The 21,672-nt window shown below is 36.3% G+C and overlaps 1 protein-coding gene across 7 annotated transcripts in view; it reads left to right on the top strand.

Moving 5' to 3' along the window:
• RAD18 (RAD18 E3 ubiquitin protein ligase) overlaps positions 1-21,672 on the top strand; it is a 103,872-nt gene that overhangs the window by 7,102 nt on the left and 75,098 nt on the right. For 4 of the 7 annotated variants that reach the window (XR_013994868.1, XM_081071951.1, XM_081071950.1 and 1 more), the window contains exons 3-4: positions 9,220-9,281; positions 10,506-10,576. Coding sequence is in view for 6 of the 7 variants with exons in the window: in XM_081071951.1 (XP_080928077.1) it covers positions 9,220-9,281; positions 10,506-10,576 (133 nt within the window). In the remaining variant the exon portion in view is untranslated. The remainder of the gene's footprint in view (positions 1-9,219; positions 9,282-10,505; positions 10,577-21,672) is intronic. The other 3 variants (XM_081071954.1, XM_081071955.1, XM_081071953.1) reach the window with 2 other exon arrangements.

The raw sequence follows: 21,672 nt of genomic DNA, 5'->3' as shown, positions 1-21,672 counted from the left end.
CAAATCCCGAGACGGGTGTGAGCAAGTTACAATATTAGATAGGGCTTAAGGTGTGTTACTGAGTTACATAATTTTTATAAGTACATTTTACCTCAAGTAATTTCAGGAATTCTGAACATAACTGTAGCCTAGCCTAAAAATATCATAGGGTGTCGTGAAGAAGATGTATATTGTGTTTATTTGCAATCGTTAGAAAGTTAAGGGGTATTTTCTTCCAGAAACATTGTTGTAGTTTCTTTTCCATTGGTGTTACTAAAGGTTGCTATTTTAAATCTCCTCTCCACCCCTAATGTAAGACAACTATGCTAGATTAAGTTGTGTCACACTGCTTCATTCGGGGAGTTCCATTCTCACTCAATAGACTTGATGCACGTCTCGTAGGCTTCTTCACTCATCAGCCCCGCTACTTCTGAGGGGTTACTCAGCGCCATCTTCATCAGCCAACCATCTTCATTGCAAGGTTTGTTGACAAGTCCTGGGTTTTCTGCAAGAGCTTCATTAATTTCAGTTACTTCTCCTGATAGAGGAGCGTTCACTAGCAGCCTCCACACTTCCCAAAGCACCAAACTCATCCGAGAGCAGGTTGGGGCCGGTGCGCAGCGTCCGACGGCGCCCACCCTCAGGCCCCAGGGCCATGGCGCGCAAGGCACGCTGGGCGCGGAGGCTACGCGCAGGGCACGCCGGGTGCGGCGGCGCGCAGGGCACGTCGGGTGCGGAGGCGGGGCGCAGGCCGCAGGCCGCCGCCCGCACGTTCCGCGCCGATCGCAGCGCCATGTTCGCCCGAGTGCAGAGGGCGTGCTGCGCCTCCTCCGCCACCGCGCGTTCGGACTCCGACCTTTTCTAGTTTAAAAAGTGAGACTAGTTTATGACACCACGTACGGTATCGTGCTTAATGTTTCGTGTATGCTTGAAAAGAATGTTCCGCTGTAGGTTGGTAGAGTGTTCTATAAATGTCAATTAGGTTAAGTTGGTTGACAGTCCTCTTTAAGGCTTTTCTATCTATTGGCTCTCTTTTTTATCAATGCTGAGAGAGGCGTATTGAAATCTCCAACTAGAATACTGAGTTTGTTTTTCATTTCACTTCTGTCAGTTTTTGCTTTCTGTGTTTTGAAGTGGTTTTATTAGGAGCATGCATATTTATTATTATTTTGTCTACTTGATGAATTTACTGCTTTTGTTTCCAGGAAATGACCCTCTCTATCCCTGCTAACATTACTCGTTCTGAAGTCTGCCTTTTTCCTGATGTTAGTATAACCACTCCCTCTTCTTTAAGATTAGTGTTTGCATGATTTATCTTTTTCCGTCTTTTACTCCTCCCCTATGTGTGTCTTTATGTTTAAATGGAGCTTTTTATAGACAACGTGTATTTGTGTCTTGCTCTTTAATCCAGTTTGACCATGTCTGTTTTTACTTGGAATATTTAGGCCTGCACTGTTTAATACGGTAGCTGCTACCCACGTGCACCTATTTACATTTTAATTAAAATTAATTGAAGTTAAATAATATTAAAACTACTTTCTCAGTTGCCACGTCTCACAGATTTTACAAACTGGCTTCACTTAAGGACAGACCTTACCTAGTCAGCCCAGCTAGAGATTTTGGGGGCCCCTTAATCCTCTTCTGTGGCTGTGTCTTCTCTGGACTTAGGAGTGTAAATTCCCAGCGAGATGTTTTGCTGGTTTCTTTTTTCGTTTAGTTTGTAATCTCTTGCTTCCTCTTGTACCTGTGGTGCTGCAGGACCCCTGGGACTGTGGTCAGCCTCCCCGCTCTTCTATGTTCTGGCGACCCCCGGGCGTCTGGAGTATGCCAGGTCCTGTTAGTACTTCCAGTCAGGCAAAACAGCAGCCAGTCCCTCGGGGAACCCCCTGCAAAGCTGACACGCTGGAGGCCTGCTTTCCTCTTCTGTTGCCCCCCCGAAAGGAGAAGCCCGCGAGCTGTATTGGCCTCTGTCGTTTATACTGTGGGTTTCGGGAGCCTCCGCAAGCTGCCCAACCCCTTTTTGTTCTCAGCCGTCTCCAGGCATCTAGATAGAGTATGTGGGTCCCATGAGCACGCTAAGTTGAGTGAGAGAGAAACCAGTCCCTGTGGCAGCCTTTCCCCCCAAATAAAAGCTGGAACATTGGCACCTAGTCTTTCCCAGAAAGAAGCTGAGAGATGGGAGTTTCTCCTGCTGCTTCTGTGCCAAGCTGGGCGAGGGCTTCTGGTGAATGAGTGTGTACTGGTCCACACCATCGCCTTTCTTCTCAGTGACTTCCAGCTCGGGGCTTTCTCTTGTCACTCTTTAGATTCAGGCAAGACAGAAACTAGTCCCTTGGGCAGTCCCTCCAAAGCTCTGAATGTTTCACATGTTTGTCTTTACATTCCCTCCTCAGGGAGAAGCTGGGAGTTGTGAGTTTTTTCAGATCACGTGGTGCAGAGCCAGGTAGAGGCGCCCTGGCAAGTGGATGCCACAGATTTCCTCCGAGCTTCATGATTTTGTGCTTGCTTGTGGTGCAGGAGCATCTTAACTGGTATCTGGATTTCTCACAAGGGAGTTGGTTCTTGTATTGTTGGGTTGGAGTCTGCATGGGGAAAAGAGGGCCTGGCTTTCAGTGCTGCCATCTTGCTCTGATGTCATCCTCTCTCTGTGGCTAATCTACTCAGACCAAAGTATGACATTCTGGGGTGTCTACTGAATGTCCGTACATTCATTGAGATCGTTCCAAACTGGCTGGTAGCCTCTTCAGTTATTGTTCTTTGCCTGGAAACTGTTCTTTGTCTGGCCTCATGGATTCTCACTCTGTGTATGTGCAGATATGCATTCAATCATAGAGACAGGTAGATCCTGGAGGTCTTTCTATATGTAGCCTCTTTCTTTCTGGTACTCTGCCCTACAAATTCTAGCTACCTGGATTATCTTTGTTTCTTCACCTAGCAAGACTGATGGACTGTTTGGCTCGCCTCACCTCACTCTGGTCAAGAAATTGCCTTAGGCAGAATGCGTGGGCTGTGGTAGAATTCCTGTTATTTCTGCCATTGTCCCAAGTCTGAAAATAGTTGTTTCATAGGTTCCCCCAGTGTTTAAGTTGTTTATGGAAGGAGGGTAATTTTGGACCCTGTTATTTTCTCATGGACAGAGATGGAAGTCCCTTACATAGATTTAATTATATCATTTTAGGGAAGAATGACTATATTTTATGAATTCAATGAACTCTACTAGCTGAAAAATTAGCCTTCACTTCCATTCTTTTTTTTTTTTTTTTTTTTTTTTTTTGCTGCTTTGTCACTGATGTCATTTCTTTAAGAGGAAATCGGTGGAGGGTACTTTCAGTAATGATTTATTTTTATGAGCACTTATTTTTTTATATTGTACCTCTCATGATTTGGTGGGCCCTTTCTACTATACAGCAGTTGTCACAGTTACAAGTTTGCTCAAGACTAAATGTTGCTCTGGGTCTATAGTATTGTTTCAGTGACACAAAAGCCCCCAAAGCTTAGTAGGAGCTAGATCTAGCTATCATGTTGCTCTCATCCTGGATGGACTAGATTTGCTGATTCAGAATCTTAGTCATTTATTGCTGCTTCTTAAACATTTCAGGATTTATCATTTTAAATCACTTTCTACTGTTTTACTCTTTAGTTTTTTGGATATGGGTAACGAATATTACTTTTGCAGTTCTGCTGTTAACTAAGATTTGAGTGAGGTGCATTGACATAATGCAGGTCAATTAAATTGGTCTAAATAGTGTATTTCCCTGAAAATAAGACCTAGCCAGACCATCAGCTTTCATGCGTCCTTTGGAGCAAAAATTAATGTAAGACCGGGTCTTATTTTAACGTAATATAACACCGGGTCTTATATAATGTTATATAAGACCCGGTCTTATATTAATTTTTGCTCCAAAAGACTCATTAGAGCTGATGGTCCTGCTAGGTCTTATTTTCGGGGAAACACGGTACATTGTACTAATGAGTACTTTTGTGGGGAGAGGGAATGGACTTACTCCAATCCATAAAACACCATTAAGTGAGAAATATTCTCACTAATAGACTGATATGCTCAAGTGCCAATTTTCTTTGCACTTGCAGTTTTTCTGACTATAATGGAAGCCATGCTCAAAATATTTAGTCCTGAATGAAATCATTGGCTTGTAGATATGTTAAAATATCCCTGTTTTAAAAAGGGACCAGCAATAATTGTTCTTTTCCATTTTCAATTTTGACTCACAAAATTAATTGAGGCTTGTGTTATAATAAAAAGTAAGTTAATTTTATTTTTTAAAAGGGTCTTACTGACCTTTGCTAAATTAAGAGGCAATGTAAGATTCTTTTAGGCACATGTGTTGTTTTATGTTCTTATGAGGTGGCACTGTGAAACAACACAGGGAAGAGAGATAATAATACATACAGTAAGGACATACAGAACTGCACTTATGGAAATGTTGGAGTGCAGGTTGTTCGTTGGAGTGATGTTATTCTCTTATCAGCTGACTGGTCACTAACACTAGAACTGGAGGCAGAGGGCAGCCTTCTCAGTTATCCAGGACCTCCTCCCGTTCCTTTCATACTGGGAACTGGTTTTTCTGCTTTTAACCGGACACTTCAGAATTATTTTTGAAATGGTTCATTTTCTCATAAAATCCTTACGATCACACAGAAAGGAATGATTTAAGGTTTAGAAATTTGCTTTTACTGTTAGGATGTTAGGCTCTTTTCAATATTTGAAAGCCAGGCGGTGGCTGTATCCTGTTTGAGATTAGAAATGCCTCCTCCCCGTAGGCTCAGATGTTTCTGTGAGGCTATGTTTTATGTCATTGTTTTATTCTACCCTCCCCACCCTGCCCACACTGCTCATAGTTGGGCTCTTGGGAGGAAGAACGAATTTCACAGGCAATTTAAATAAAGCAACTTAGGAATACATGGGTTCAAAACTCTTCAACTGCTCTACCTTGAATGGAATATCATAGTTGCTCACTAGAGAATAAATTATGTTGGTCTGCAGTTCAGTACATATTTGGTAGTAGACTCGTAGACTCTGAAATTAAGCCAAGGGCTTGATATACTTTGGACTAGTGTCTAGTTCTCCATATTTCAAAACAAAACACAAGATTATGCAGAAGAGAAAATAGTAGCCTCATTACACATACTCTGGTACCTGTGATGCTATTAATTATTACTTATATAACTACATATAACAAATATATTTTGTAAAACATTATAAATATTTAAAGTAATGAGAATTATGCTAAGAGCATGGGCCCTGCCTGGTACATGTCTTTGCCACCTGTTAGCTCTGTGGTCTTGGACAAGTTGGCTAAACTCTGTGCTGCATTTACCTTTTTGTTAAAGGGACTAATATTCCTACCAACCTCAGGGTTGCTGAAAGGATCAAAAGAGTAAATACGTGTAATATGCCTAAACAGAGCACACAGTGAGTACACAGTGAGTACACAGTGTTATGTTAAACCATAAGAAATTGCCAATATTTGTCCCTTTTTGATTTTCCAATAATGATTTTTATATGGTTTAACCTAATAGCAAAAACATATTAATTAAAAAAAAATTGTTGTTCAATCAGAATCCCACATTATGCGTGTGATTTATTGATTAAAATTCAATAAATCGGTATGACTGTGGTTAGGGCCTAGGAAACTAAATTAAGATCAACAGTAATCTCCCAGGTGACTGAGATGAACAACCAGGTTTGGGAATTGTTGACTTAACACTGTTGCACGGGAAACTTAATAGTGTGAAGTGAACAGCATTGATAGTCAGGGGCATGAGTCTGGAGAGGAATTTTGCCTCAGAATAAATCGTACCCCATATCTCATCTGTTTCTGATTTAGGTGATATATAGATGAGGCTTTAAACTTTAGACTTTGAGTTGATACTGGAATGAGTTAAGACTTTTGGGGCTGGTGAGATGGGTTGAATGTATTTTACACATGAGAATGACATAGATTTTTGAGGGCAAGTGATGGAATACTGTGGACTGAATTGTGTTGTTTCTTGGCATCCCTCTCCAGCCCCCCAGATTCATATGTTGAAGCCCTAATCCCCAAAGTGATGTATTTAGAGATGGGGCCTTTGGGAGGTAATTAGATTTAGACACGTTCATGAGGATGGGATCCTCGTGATGGAATTAGTGCCCAGACCAGAGCGAGTGTTCTCTCCTCCTGCCATGTGAGGATACAGTGAGTAGGCTGCCATCTACAAGCCAGGAAGAGAGTTCTCACTAGAAATTTCCTATACTGGCACCATGATCTCGGATTTCTATCTTCTAGAACTGTGAGAAAATAAAATTCTATTATTTAAGAACCAATCTATGGTATTTTATTAAGGCAGCCTGAGGTGACTAAGACACCTACATAATTCCTCCCTTCAAGTTCTTTGAATCATTGCTGTTATTCATTTCACTTATACATAAGCATATGTGTGTGTATATAAGCATAAATAATGTCATATTTTGTTGCTATTATTTTGAACAAACTGTTACGTGTTAGATCAATTAAGGAAAATAAAAACTTTTATTTTACCTTCACTTACTCTTCTTCAGTGCTATTCCTTTATCTAAATCAAGTTTCTGACCTATATAATTTTCCTTCTCTCAGAAGAATTTCTTAATGTTTCTTGCAAAGCAGGGCTACTGGAGTCAGATTCCTTCAATTTTTATGTGTCTGAGAAAGTCTTTTTCTTTCACTTTTGCAGGATACTTTCTCAAGATATAGAATTCTAGGCTGGTGTTTTTTTTTACTGTCATTATTTTTTCCTCTAAATATTTCACTTCACTGTTTTCTTGCTTGCATGATTTCGGAGAAGTTGATTTAATTCTTATCTTTGCTCCTTCATAGTTAATGTGTTTCTTTCCTTTGGCTTCTTTCAAGATGATTTTCTTCATGTTTGGTTTTCTGCAGTTTGAATATGATATACTAAGCCATAGGAATTTTTTGTATTTATCCTGCTTGGTATTCTTTGGGCTTTCCGGATCTGAAGTTTGTTGTCTGACATTCATTTGGGAGACATTCTGTCATTATCTAGTTACATATTTTTCTGTTTCTTTCTTTCTTTTGGTATTGCCATTATGTGTATATTACACCTTCTGTAATTGTTCCACAATTCCTGGACACTCTGTTCTTTTTTTGCCTTTTTTTGTTGCTTTTCAGTTTGGAAATTTCTATTGTGATATCCTCAAACACAGAGATTTTTTCCCCCCAGCTGTGTCCAGTGTACTCATGATCCCATCAAAGACAATTTCATTTGTGTTACGGCAGCTTTGATCTCTAGCATTTCTTTTTGAGTTTCTCTTAAGATTTCCATCTCTCTGCTTACATTACCCATTTGTTCTTGCATTGTTGTCTACTTTGTCCATTAGAGCCCTTAGCATATTAATCATAGTTGTTTTAAATTCCTGGTCCGATAATTCCAGTATCCCTACCATATTTGACTTTGGTTCTGATGCTTGCAGTTTTTTCAAACTGTGTGGTTTTGTTTGTTTTTTGCCTTTTGGTATGCCTTATAATTCTTTCCTCATAGCAGGGTGTTGTGTACTAGGTGAAAGAAACTGCAGTAAATAGTTCTTTAGTAATGTGGTGAGGTGTGGGGGGAAGGTAAGTGTTCTATATATAGTCCTGTGATTAGGACTCAACCTTTTGGTCAGTCTGTGCCCTTGCACTGTGTACTTCACAAGTGCTTCTCAGTCCCCCCTTGGGTTGGACAGGATGGCTAGCAGTTGTTGGTGTTGGTTATTTCCCTTCCCTCAGGTCAGCTGGGCTGTGATAAAAATCCCAATAGAGTAGGCTCTGGTAAAATAGTTTCTCTTGAGGGCAGTCCTTGTTAAGAAGAACAGAGTGCTCTGGATTTATTTCAAAATGATTACTTTCCCCTTAGAAGGACTAGGGGATTTTTCTCTGATAGTCACTTTAAGAACCTGGTAGAACCCTTGGAGTTAACACTTACATAAGTGTGAGTGCCCCGCCAGCCCTCACCAATGTCTGGGTCACCCTGGAGTTTCTAACTCTCAGACTTGTCCACACTGAGCCTCCAGCAATTTGTCAATTACAGTCCAGGTTTTCCTACCTCATCTCTGGTTCCAGCAGAGATTTCTTCTTTGGTTTCCATGGAAGTTTCTGCTCATGGGTTTCTACTCTGGTAAATTGTGGTTCTCTGTATCCAGCCTGTGTGTCTCTCCAATTTGGGGGGCAGCAGTTTGCCCTTTGACCTCACTTCTCTGGTGCAGCTAAGAAGAGTTGTTGATTTTTCAGTCTGTTGTTAGCGTGATAACTTCCAAGCTCCTTACATGCCAAACTGGAAAGCGGAAGTCCTTCTTTAATCATCTTTGCTTCCCAAAGAAGTTAATTCTACCTGTTTTGTCTTCTTCTTTTTTTTTTTTTATAACTTGTTCTTTTGTTTTTTACCTCCTGGGTGCTCTTATTGAGGCTGGCATCACTTACTCATTTGCTGGATATCTGTACCTGAAATCATACTGTCTGCTCCTCAGCTAACCTGAATCTTTTTTAAAATGTGGCCCCTTCACTAAGTTGAAAATTATCTACCAGTAAGGTACCATTCTATTAGTCACACCTATTTTTTTTTCTTTGGGAGATCATTTTACACTGCCTTGGGTGTGAAGAATTTAGTTAATGCCAATTTTCTGCTTAAATCGTTAGGACTTACTACACTGTAATTGCTTCACTGCTTTGTTAACCACTTGATGTCAAGACCTTCCATTATATATTGTTCTTTTCTTAGTGCTTGTTACAAAAGTACTGGTTAAATGTGGGATGATGGACCTCATTTACAGAGTTAGGATGTAGACATCCCTAATTTGATAACCTGGGTATATATTATTTCTTAACGTGTATATATCTTATTTCGAAATATATATGTTAGAATGTTAGGCAGTAGAGATATCTGACATGTTTATACAATATCCGTCCCAGGTCTTACGTGTATGTTTTCCCCACTTTACATGGAGGTTATAGAGTGATGTATGTTGCTTATGGAGTTGTGATATCCTAGGGACTCATGATTATTATAATTTGATGTTTATCCTAAAAATGCTATTTAATCGCATTTGCAAATGTATATAGGTTGAGAAGAGGTACTAGAGTTTTGAGATTATAATGGTAAATCTTAAATTATACAACTATTCTAGGGCTTAAGAATATTTCTTAATTAGAAGTCAGATTCCTGTATTATTAATATAGCTTAACTAATTATGTTGCATTTATATTTTTGCAGACTGTTCTCTCTGTATAAGGAAATTTTTGTCCTATAAAACACAATGTCCAACTTGTTGTGTGGTGAGTTTTTTCTTTCCTTTTTTGTTTTATAAAACTTACTTATTGGTGCAAATATTTCTGCTTCATATGTACAAAAAGCCCAAGGGAAGATGTGTGATTATTGAAATAGCTATATAAAAGACATTTTCAGAAAGGACCTCTAAATTACATATGTCGAGAACTGGGCTTTGTTCCATTTTTCATGGAGATTTCTGATCATCTGAATGTGTTTTAAGAGGTAAAAACTAATTTTAAGATCAGAATGTAGCACTCTTAAAATCTTATGACCCACGTTTTTATGTCTTCTTATTTTTTGTAACTTCTCAGGTTGGGTAGAAAATCTGAGGGTAGGATTATTCATTTGTAAATGACTGGTGTAAGTATTTGTGCAGAAGGCAAAGGTTCATGGCCATTGGGCTGAACCCAGCCTAACTGGTCCCTTACTTTTCCCAAAACAGACCTTCAGGGACAACACTAGGAAATTTGTTGTTATGGTTTCTGAAGCTTTTCAAGTAGTGGAAATAGAGAAAAAGGAAGGTTAAAAGGGAAAGTAAACATAAGTCGGATTAAAGAAAGAAGAGACAGAAAGGACACTCAGACTAGTTAAAGGGTTTGTGTTCTACTTTAATGCCTCTGGTAGGTACATGGTGTCAGGATGTCATTGAACTTCTCTGAACTATTATGTAAAAACCGTATGTAAGAAATGATAGTTTGTTTTTCTAGTCTAAGCTCTTTACAACGTAAGGCGTTTTGTCAAGATGGTATCATTGTGGAGATAAACTGTGTACCATTTATGCTAAGTAACTACCGGATTTATCATTTTCCTCTTGCATTCCTGAAAACCAATCTTGTTTTTAAGAGCTCTTTGAACACCTAATGTTTCTCCTGATATCACTTAAAAGAGCCTCTCTATTCTGTTCTTCAGGAGAAATTTTTGGGAAAGCTGAATGCTGGCATTTTGAAGGAGGAGTCTTACTTATATTAGGTTTTATCTTAGTACAGAGTATATATGATTTTACCAGATGCTTTGGAGAGCTTCTATCAGACTTCCAGTCAGCTGATACTGATTCCTTGTTTTAAATTCCATATTGGTATGAAATAAATGAACTTTATTTTGAGGCTTTCTTGGAAGACTTAGTGGGATGGTGAGTCTCAGGAGGATGGGTCACACATTTTCAAAAACAAGATTATGACAAGTAAATTGTTGTTTCTGAGCTTTTTCCATCTGTTGTTTTTCTTTTCTAGACAGTCACAGAGCCAGACCTGAAAAATAACCGCATATTAGATGAACTGGTAAAAAGCTTGAATTTTGCACGGTATGATTTAATTTTGTGACTAACCCCTAACTACTTTTGCCTTTTATATGTGTCCCCTCTTTACTCTGTGCTCTTTCGGGTATTAGGGACTACAGCGTTGCATATTTGGGGTAAAGAAGTGACAGCAGTCGTTAATCACACATGGGCATTCTAATGGTAATAGGATTTTCTTCCTTTACTCAACAGAAAATTCTGTTATGAAAAACAAGAGTTAAATGCAGATTTGAGTACTTACTTTTGGGTACCACAAAGATACTCCAGCTTCATCTTATTTTTCCTGCCCTAGCCCTAGAGTCAGCTATTTTCCTAAGGAGGCCTGATTACTTTTACTGGAGAATGGTATTTAGAAGTCAGGGTCTGGAGCCAGCTGTGCTCATTGTTACTGGAATGTCATTGCTTCTATGTCCTCTCAGTGGACAAAGCTGGGTAATGCATGCATACATTTGTGTATACTAACCCATGACGCACACACATATTCTGTGTCTGTTACATATTAATCCGTTAATTCTTAATCTGATTTATTCAGTATGTATGAAATGATGTGCCACATGAAATATATCATTAGCACTTTGTAAAGCTCAGAAGTGTAATTTTACTTCTTAACTGTCAAATGCATGGTGGCAGTGAGTTTGGTCACCCAAAGGGATCTAAAAAGGCACGTTATACCAAATAGTATCTTGAATTATTTTTAGTTTTAATCATGCAAATCAAGCAGGAATTTTTATTAGGAATATACTGTGTTAACTTAATGGTTAGGTGCCCACCTACTTAAGTGTATGACTTCCAGGCTTGTTGGGGCATTCTTGGTGGTACAATACATTACTTCTAAAAATGTAAAGAGATTTCTTCCAATAGAATTGCACATTTATTCATTGATTTGCATCCTAAAAATGATCAAATTTAGTACTCTGAACTTACCTAATATGACATTACCGATTATGACAGTTGGCTGGTTAGCTATTTCCCTGAACAAAGTCATAAAAAGATGGTATGCTTTCTTAGATTAAGAAACTGAGATTGTCTGATTCTCATAATTAAAGTTATTGCTTTTTTTCATTTTTAAGTCCGTTACCAGTCAGATTTTGAAGCTGATGAGAAAAGACGGAGACATGTCTTTTAGAAAGGAACTTACTGACTCTTTGATTTTCTCTGAGACAGTAAAATTGAATCTAAGGGCTATTTTTTTCTTCAGCTGGTACTAAAAGCATAACAACCTCTCTGCTAGGAAAAAGAAAGAGTTACAAAGAACATCTGTTGAAGAGAAACGATCAGTGTCTTTGGGTTCAGAGACCTTTTGATAATTTAAAGGGAGGCCTTGGAATGACTGAGCTTTTCCCTTCTCTCCTCCCTCTCAAAATGAATAGCTATTTAATTATTCATTATAGTGGGTGTGGTAGGGTGGGTTTTATCAGTAGCTTCTCCCTGTGTTTGTCTTCTTGGAATTACCATTCTTCTCAGAATTGCCTTATGGTGAACATTTCTTGGACATTTGTCATATCTAACCTACTGTGGTATTTTATTTGCAAAATTAGGAATGAAATTCAAACTGATAATTTTCATTACTTGTTTAAAATCTGGTTTGAGAGTGACAAGGGAGGAGGTTTAATTTTATGAGAAAATGTAAGATGTTTATATTGTTTGTTGATTTTGTTTTTTTCTTTCCATTGCCATTTTGTGACATGATTTTTAAAACTTTAATATTCTAAACGGAATAACAAAAGGGTATTGGAAATAATTCTAAAGGTTTTCAGACACAGGCTGACATGCAGATCTTACATTTTCTTTTAACTGTGGCCTTTATTTTCAAAAACAACTCTTTTTTTTTCTTGAGTCAGTTTTAAAAATAATTCTAAGAAACTGTTGTATTGAACAAAATTTAATTAGAATATGTTTGTTTTAGTGGACCACCGTTCTTGACCTAAGTAAGAAAATATTTCCATATTTTTGCACAGCAGCCAGTCTACATCTCTGTCATTATTTTTATGAATTAAGAGTGTAGAACATCATTTATTGCTTTGTTTATTCACCATGGAGGTACGAATTTTTCTCCATGTACTTACTTCATGTTTAAGAATTTAAACATTTTAGAGGATAATTGTAATAGATAATTCCGTTAGCATCTCAAGAGTATGTAGATTATAATTTCACCTTTTCGTAAGATGAAGCACACTGGCTTTGGATTCAGGCAGAACTTGGTTCTAGTCTTGGCTCTGATGTGAGTGTAATCAAGATACTAAGCCTCTTTGGCCTCTGTTCCACATCTGAAAAATGGGAATAATATTCTCGATACTTTGAGGGATTGTTAAGGATTAGAAATGAAGAGTAATACTAAAAGATACTTAGTATAGTACCTGGAACAAAGGAAATTGAAAAGGGATCCATATTATTATATTATTATCATAAATATTTTACCTATGTTTGTATTGTGCTGCTCTATTATGCGTTGATGTCCTGTGATGCTAATAAGAATTTGTGTATTGGTGGGCCTCTGCCTGTTCAGTTAAACACTCCTAGATTGCCATTTATATGTTTCAGGTCAGAACAAGCATTTGCAGGGAGTTTTACAGTAGTTGATGTCCATGGACTTGATTACGTGGATTTTAGGACTGTCCTGTCTACCCAAAGACCTATTTTGACTCTTGCTTCTTAGCCACATTCTGAAGAGGTAGGGTCATTGTATAGTTAACAAATGGGCAAGATTTTCCTATACTTTATTGAGTCACATTTATTCTGAAAGTTCACAATTCATACCAAAAAAAATACGTGAGTGTGTATGGTGAATGTTGTCAGGCGTTGTAATACCAGCTCACTTTAATATAAATTCATAGGAGCGGTGGAAATTATAGGAAAAATTACGAATTCAGTTTAAGTAAGTGTAGGTATAAATTTTGGAATTAATATTTTAACACAGCTCATTTTTAAAGTACTTGAATTACCATAAACAGTCTCTTGGTTTTGAATACTATTTGTACGTTCATGGTTTTCAAATTTATATCTTCACCTAGCTCTCGCCTTAAAACTGACCTCATTTATCCAACTTATCTCACATCTTTACTTGAACCTCTTAAAAACAACTCTTGTTTAGCATGGCCCATACTAAACTCCTCTAATTCCCTGTGCCGTTCCCCAACCCTCACTCCAAATCTGCTGCTCTCAGTTTTCCTCATCTCAGTAAAAGGAGCTCCATCCTTTCATTTGCTCAGACCAAAATCCCTGGAGTCATCCTGACCCCTTTCACACTTGGTCATTCCATCAGTAAATCACGTTGGCTCTGTGTTTAAAATACTTCCAAAATCTGACAGCTTTTCATCACCGTATGGATACTCTGTCCATACCAGCATCAGCCTAGATGACTGTGACACTTCCTAGTGGTCTTCTTATTTCTTCTCTTGCCCTCTTCAAGTCTATGAGGGCAGCAACCAGAGTGATCCTTTAAAATGAAAAGTCAGGTCCTACTCAGTACTGTCCAGAGGTGGTTTCCCGTCTCATTTGGAGCAAAAGCCTCCATCCTCTCAGTGCAGTCCTCGCTTCCTGCATAATAGGCTCCCTCTCTAACTTCATCTCTCCCTCTTGTTTATTCAGCTCCAATCGCACTGACCCTCTTACTGTTTCTCAAACTTGTTAATCATACTCAGACCCTAGAGACTTTGCTTATTGTTATTTCTAGGTGAAACAGAGTTTCCACATGATTTAGTCCTCCACTTGCTTTGAACTCTGTTTTTCATGGGTCATCTTCTCAGTGACTTCTGTGACCATTCTGTAAAGAGTGTCAAGCTTATCCCCTGTTCATACGTGGTTTCATCTGTTTTCCATAACACTTCACTTGTGTTATGTGTATTCTCTCTTCCCTTACGATAGTGTAAGCTTCATGATGACAGAGACTATTTTGTTACCTATTATATTTCCACTGCCGAGAGTGGCAGGCACATGAAGAAATTAATGGATTTTAATTTTAGCATGGGGCATAATTTTATCATTGTAATGGTGCACCTGTCTGCCAGATTCTTTATTGGCATGTATTGAAGTAAGAGAGCAAATTAGAAGAATAAGATTCATCGGAATTGTGGATAAAAGCAAAAAGAGTTATCTTTAGGGTAGACACTTAGCTGAAAAGATCTATCTCTGTGATAGTGTGGACGTGCTTTATCAGTGACAGTTTTGTGCATTAGTTAAATAGTGTGTGCGTTACTTTAGCGTAATGAGATGAAAGCTTTTCTTAGAACCTTTTTTTGTACCAAATCCAGATCCTAGAAGGAAGAGACTTAATGATTGTAGCTCTATATTTTTATTTTATTTCTTTTCCCTCACTAAGGTGAAGATCCTTTAAGTTTTCCTCCCACTACATCTTTTATTCATTTATTTTCAAACTTTTTAAATTGGTTTTAGGTGTACAAAACAACGTAATGTTTAGACATTAACACCCCTCACAAAGTGATAACCCCACCAAGTCTACTACCCCTCTGTTTTTTTCAAACTTTTTATTGTGGAAAAGTTCAAATGTATGCAAAACAGAGAAAATAGTATAATGAACCCTCATGGACACATCACCTGACTTACACATTTGTTAGTTCATGGACAGTCTTGATTCATCTACACATCTACTCACCCTACCTCAATCCCGATTATTCATGTAAAAATACTTAATATTTATTAGATATGCCCATTAGTCTCAGGACCAATTGTTTTTATTATTTAAAAATTTTTTCAATTACAGTTGACATTCAAAATTATATTACTTTCAAGTGTACAGCATAGTGGTTAGACATTTATATAATTTATGAAGTGATTCTCCCAATTAGTCTAGTACCCACTTGACGCTATACATAGTTATTATAATGTTATTGATTATATTCCCTATGCTCTACTTTACAATCCCATGACTATTTCATGACTGCCAATTTTTATTTCTTAATCCCTTCACCTTTTCACCCAACCTTCCAACCCCTCTCCCATCAGTTTGTTCTCTGTATCTGTGAGTTTGTTTTCTGTTTTGTTTATTCGTGTATTTTGTTTTTTTTTAGATGCTACATATAAGTGAAATCATATGGTATTTGTCTTTGTCTGATTTACTTCACTTTAGCGTAATACCCTCTAGGTCCATCCATGTTATTGCAAATGGTAAGATTTCATTCTTTTCATGGCTGAGTAATAGTCCATTGTGTATATATATATATATATATATATATATATATATATATATATATATATACATGTATATGACATCTTCTTTATACAGTTGTCTTTTGGTTGACACTCAGGTTGCTTCCCTATCTTGGCTATTATAATTAATACTGCAGTGAACATAGGGGTACATATATCTTTCAAATTAGTGTTTTGGATTTCTTTGGATAAATACCCAGAAGTGGGATTGCTGGGTCATATGGTAGGTCTAGTTTTAATTTTTTGAGGAACCTCTTAGGACATACCAGTATTTAAAAGGGTCAGAGCATTCAGATTATGACTGGTTATTAAATATGATATGAGGCAGGATATCTTGATATAAATAGAACTTTTGTGGATTTCTATACAACAGTGAGATCGAATTAAAAAATTATTGCTTTTTTTGTTTTATATCATTTTTTGCTCAGTGAGGTAACTAACCCATGGGTAGTATGAGTGTTAATAGAGTTGTTTGATTGACTTTAGGCCAATAGAGAAAGGGAAATCCAATCAAATAATGTGTCATCGTGGTAAATATTTGATTATTTTCTGGCTCTTTAGATTTCAGGTGATACTATATAATTTTTCCCCATTTCCTTATTGATAGACATTTGGATTTTTTCCAGTTTTGAATACTGCTGCTGTGAATATTCTGGTGTATGTCTTCTGCTATATATGTCTTTTGATAAATATCTAGAAATATAATTCCTAAGCATGAGAGTAGGCATTCATTTATTGGTTGGTGTCTTCAGTTTCAATTACACTTGCACTAGCAAATTATGAGAGTTCCATTTGCTCCATATCTTCACCAACACTTGGTATTCACAGTCTAATTTTAACCTTTAATACTGATTAGTGTATATCAGTGAGATTTTTGAAATTTCTGTTATTGTTTTAAGTTTACTATTTCTTGATTCTTTTAAACTGTGGTAAAATTTATATATAGTGAAATATGTACAGTAAGTTTGAATTTTGGTCACTGAATTTTGATAAACTCATACATCTGTGTAATTACCATCACAGTCAGGATATTTCTATCACTGTAGCTCCCTTTTTCTGCTTTTAGTCAGTCTCCACTCCCATAGACAATTACCATTCAGGTTTCTGTCCTCACAGATTGTTCTTAAAATTCATATAAAAGGAATCTTACAGTATATATTTATTTCCTTTGCTTCACATACTGTTTCTATTATTTGTCTGTGTTGTTGCTTGTATCAGTATTGATTTTTTTATTGCTGAATAGTATCTATTGTTCAGTATACACAATTTCATTATCTATTCACCTATTGAATTTGGACTGTTTCAAGTTACGGCAAATATGTAAAAGCTGAACATTTGTGTGCAATCTTTGTTCAGGCTTCTATTTTTACTTCTTTTGGGTATATAACCAGGAATGAAATTACTGGTTTACAGGGTAGATGTATATTGAACTTTATAAGAAATTGGCAGTTTTCCAGTTGTGTTGGACCACCCCACCAGTAGTGCATGAGAGTTGCAGTTGCTGCACATCCTGGTTAGTATTTGGTACTGCTTACAACTAAACTCCTTTTAGTTGTAAGCATTCTATTGGGTGTGAAATTTGCGTTTTCTGATAACTAATGTACCTTTTCTTGTGCTTATTGACTCTTCTTATACCTTTGATAAAGTGTCTATTCCAGTTTCTTATACAATGTATAAAAATTGTATTGTTTTCTTCTTATTGCTTTGTAGTTCTTTAGGTATTTTGGTTAAATATATGTATAGTATTTTTTTCTCCCTGTCTGTAGCTTGCCTTTTCATTGTGTAAAGGGTGTCTTTTGATGAATAGATGTTTTAATTTTGATGAAGTCCAGTCTCTCTCTCTTTCTCTCTCCCTCTCAATAATTACTGCTTTTTTTTCAATCCTGTCTTAGAAATCTTTACCTACCTCAGGTCACAAAGATTTTTTTTGTATGTTTTATTCTAGGATTGTTATAGTTTTAGGTTTTATATTTAGGTCTATGAAACTATTCAAGTTAATTTTTACATATGATGGAGATAAAGGTCAGGATTCATTTTTTTCCCCCTGAGAGATTCACTTGCTCCAGTACCATTTATTTCAAAGACTTAGTAAATTGCAGTGGCTCCTTTGTTATAAATCAAGTGACTACATGTGTTGGTCTAATTCTGGACTTGTTGTGTTCCATATTCTTTCTGTCTCTTTAAGCTTACTGGCCTTTTTCTGTGATTTCCTTTAAGATTGTCGGCATTCTAGGGACTTTGATTTCCATATAAACATTCGAATGAATGTCTCATTTCCACCCCGCAAAAAGTTGCATGTGTTTTGACTGGGATTGCATTGAATCTATAAATTAGTGTGGGGAAATGGGCATCTTGACATTGCCGAGTCTTCTAGTTCACACACATAGGATAGCTCTCTATTTATTTTGTCCTTTTTTTTTTCAAACACCTAGAGTCAATTCTCCTTTCATTTAGGCCTTTTTAAAATTTCTCTCAGCACTCCTGTAGTTTTCGAGGCATAAATTATGCACGTTTTTGTTCACTTTATTCTCAGGTGTTTAATATTTTTGATGGTATTTCAAGTGATATTTATTTTAAAAATTCATTTTCTGTTTGCTAGTACATAGCTGTGACATTAATTTTTGTTTATTGACATTTTTGTTTAGTGATCCTGAAAAATCCACTTATTCTAGTTATTTGTAGATTTTTTGTGGATTTTTCTATGCACATAATCATGTCCTCCGCAAATGAAAAGCCGTGTTCCCAATCTTTGCAACTTTTATATCTCTTGTTTTGCTTTACCACAAAAGCTCCAGGACAATTTGAAGAGAAGTGATGGTGGTAGACATTCTTATATATTGTTTTCCATCTTAGGGGGCGATGTTTTGTGTTTCACTAGTGACTATGATGTTAGCCACAGTCTTTTTGAAGATTATCTTTTATCAGATTAAGGTTTTCTTCTCTTCCTGGTTTTTCAGAATGTTTTTATTATGAATTGGTGTTGAATTTTATCAAATGCTTTTTCTGTATTTATTGAGATAATTATATAGTTTTTTTCTCCTTTATTTTGCTAATGTGGTGAATTACATTGATTTCCTGGAATAAATCCTATCTGATTGTGATATATTATATTTTTTATTTATCTCTAAATTTTATTAATATTTCATTTAGTATTTTTCTGTTTATAGTTATGAGATATTGGATTATAATTTTTTTACTATAATGTGCTTGTCAGATTTTGTTGTCCAAGTTATGCTGACTTTAATATGAGTTGAGAAGCATTCATTTTTCTTTTTTCTGGAGACATTTGTGTAACGTTGATATTTCTTAAATATTTGGTGGAATTCACCAGCAAAACTATCTTCTTGGAAGGTTTTAACTACAGCTCAATTTCTTTAATAAGTAATAGTACTCTCCAGGTTTTTTGTTTCTTCCTTTGTCAGTGTTGATGAGTAGTGCTTTTCAAGGAATTTGTCCATTTTGTCTCAAACTTTAAATTTATTGTTGTAAAGTATTCATAATATTCTCTCATTATCTTACATTTTCTGCAGGATTTGTAAAGATGCCCCCTTTTAATTATTTGTTTTTGTAATTTGTATTTTCACTCATTTTTCCTTGTTCAGCCTTGGTAGGAGTTTACTGATTTTGTTCATCTTTTCAGAGAACCAACTTTTTACCTTGCTCATTTTGTTTTGTATGCCTATTTTCTACTCCATTAGTATCTATTATTATTTACTTCCATCTTTGGGTATAATTTGCTGTTCATTTCCTAACTTTTTAAGTTAGATGCTTAGAATGTGATTTTCAACTTTTCTATTAAGTTATAATTTGATCTTTAGGGACAGTTTTAGCAAACTCCTGTTCCGTCATTCAACTCAAAATATTTTCTAATCTCTGTTGTTAATTTGACCTGTGGGGTTATTTTGAAGTGTGGTGCTTAATTTTTTATCATTTGAAGATACTTTATTTATTTTTCTGTTACTGAGTTTCATTTGAATTCACAATTGTCAGAAGAGACACACTGAATTATTTCAGTCCTTGAAAATTTGTTGAGTCTTGTTTTATGGGCATGTCTGGGCTAGTAAATGTGCCATGTATACTTGAAAAGAATGTGTATTCTGCATTTGTCAGATGTAATGGTTTTTATTTGTTAATTACATCAGTTTAAATAATTGAGTTGGTTCAGATCTTAGTATTCTTCCTGATTTTTGTCTATTGTTAGAGAGGTGTTTTGTCTATTGTTAGAGAGGTGTTTTGTCTGTTGTTAGAGAGATATTTAGATTTATATGCACTATTATTTAAGCCAACTATTATGAATTAACTATTTTAGTTTTGTCAGTTTTTGCTTTATAACATTTTGAAGCTGTGGTATTAAGTGAATATAATTTATGATTTTTATGGCTTCTAAGTAAATTGATCATTTTGCCAAAATGACATGTCTCTCTTTATCTCTTAGAATACGTTTTGCCTTCAAGTCTATTTTGTCAGCTATTAATGTTGCCACATCAGCTTTCTTTCAGTTAGAGTTTGCGTGGTTCATGTTTTCCCATCCTTTTTATTTTCAACCTTCCTGGGTATTTATATTTATATTATTTTCTTTTAAACAGTATATAATTGTATCTTGTTTTTCAGTTCAGTCTGACAGGTGTTATAATTGCTTCTAAGCTTCCTACAATGCACAAAACAGTTCCTTACAATAAAAAATTATCTGACTCAAAGTGTCAATAGTACCAAGATTGAGAAACCATGTCATATAGGTAATGTCTTACTTTTTCTAGTTGTTCACAAGATTTTCTCTTTATTTTTGATTTTTCAGCAGTTTGATTATGATATGCTTAGGTTTCATTTTCTTTGTTTTATCCTTCTTGTGGTGGCTTTTAATTCCCTCTTACAATACACTGTTTTTTTATCCATTGTCTGTTTTCATCTTTTTTTCTTTAACATATTCATGATATTTACTTTGAAATCCTTATCTTCTACATAATGCCGTTCTTTGGGTCACCTCTGAATCTGCTTCCATTGGCTATTTTATCTCTTGATTAGCGGCTACTTTTCCTTCTTTGTATGTCTAGTAATTTTTAATTGTATGTTGAATATTTTGAGTGAAATATTGTAGGGATGTAGATTATCTTTCTTTGAAAGATGTTGAATTTTGTCCTGATAGGCAGTTAAATTGCCAGCTCTTCTTTTTTATTGTGTCTAGGTGTGGTTTAGTGTTTCCTTAGTTTTGATCTATTTCAGTTTTGTTTATATTTCTAGGGTGAGCTCCTTCTTCCTAAGGTATGGCCTTTGTGGTGTTACAACTGAATGTCTGGGGCCTTCACCAAAGTCTCTCAGCTTTGGCTGGGCTCTGACCTTGGAATTTCAGTTTCCCAGCATCTGCCTCCTACCAGGTCTCCTGGTTTCATTTTATGTGTGTGTAGCCCTGGAGATGATCAGGAGTTGAAATCTTCTAAGCAGATTTCTGGGATTCCCTTTCTATGGCTACCCCCTATCCTGTATCCTGTCCCTCCAATCCTAGCCATCTTTGCCTAGAACTCTGATCTCTTTTCCCTCTACCCAGTGAGATCACTGGTCCCTGTTTTGACTTTAGTATAATCCCCAACTCCCAGAAAATGCTCCTAGGGGGAGTTTTTTGGGGAATATTGGATCACCTCATGTTTCTCTTCTCAGGAATAGCAGCCTTGTGTTGATTATAAGCCCATGCTTACAAACAGTTGTTTTACATATTTTTTCCAGATTTTAAAGTTATTTGTGATTGAAGTGTAAGTCTCATACCGTCTCAGCTCTTCTGTATTGCAAGAATCTAAAGTCCCTCTATTTTCTTTTATGGACAGATTAGCTGCTTTTTAAAGTCAGATATATTGCTTTGTATTTTATTCTAGAAGAAACACTTTGGTTTGGTTGTCATTATGGAGTTAGTTCTATATTTCATAGAAATAAGTGTTAATTGGGAA

The sequence above is a fragment of the Rhinolophus hipposideros genome (assembly GCF_964194185.1).
Source record: "Rhinolophus hipposideros genome assembly, chromosome: 14".
In the NCBI taxonomy this organism is placed as follows: Eukaryota; Metazoa; Chordata; class Mammalia; order Chiroptera; family Rhinolophidae; genus Rhinolophus; species Rhinolophus hipposideros.
The sequence above is the reverse complement of the archived record's forward strand: the minus strand, read 5'-3'. Positions and strand labels throughout refer to the sequence as shown.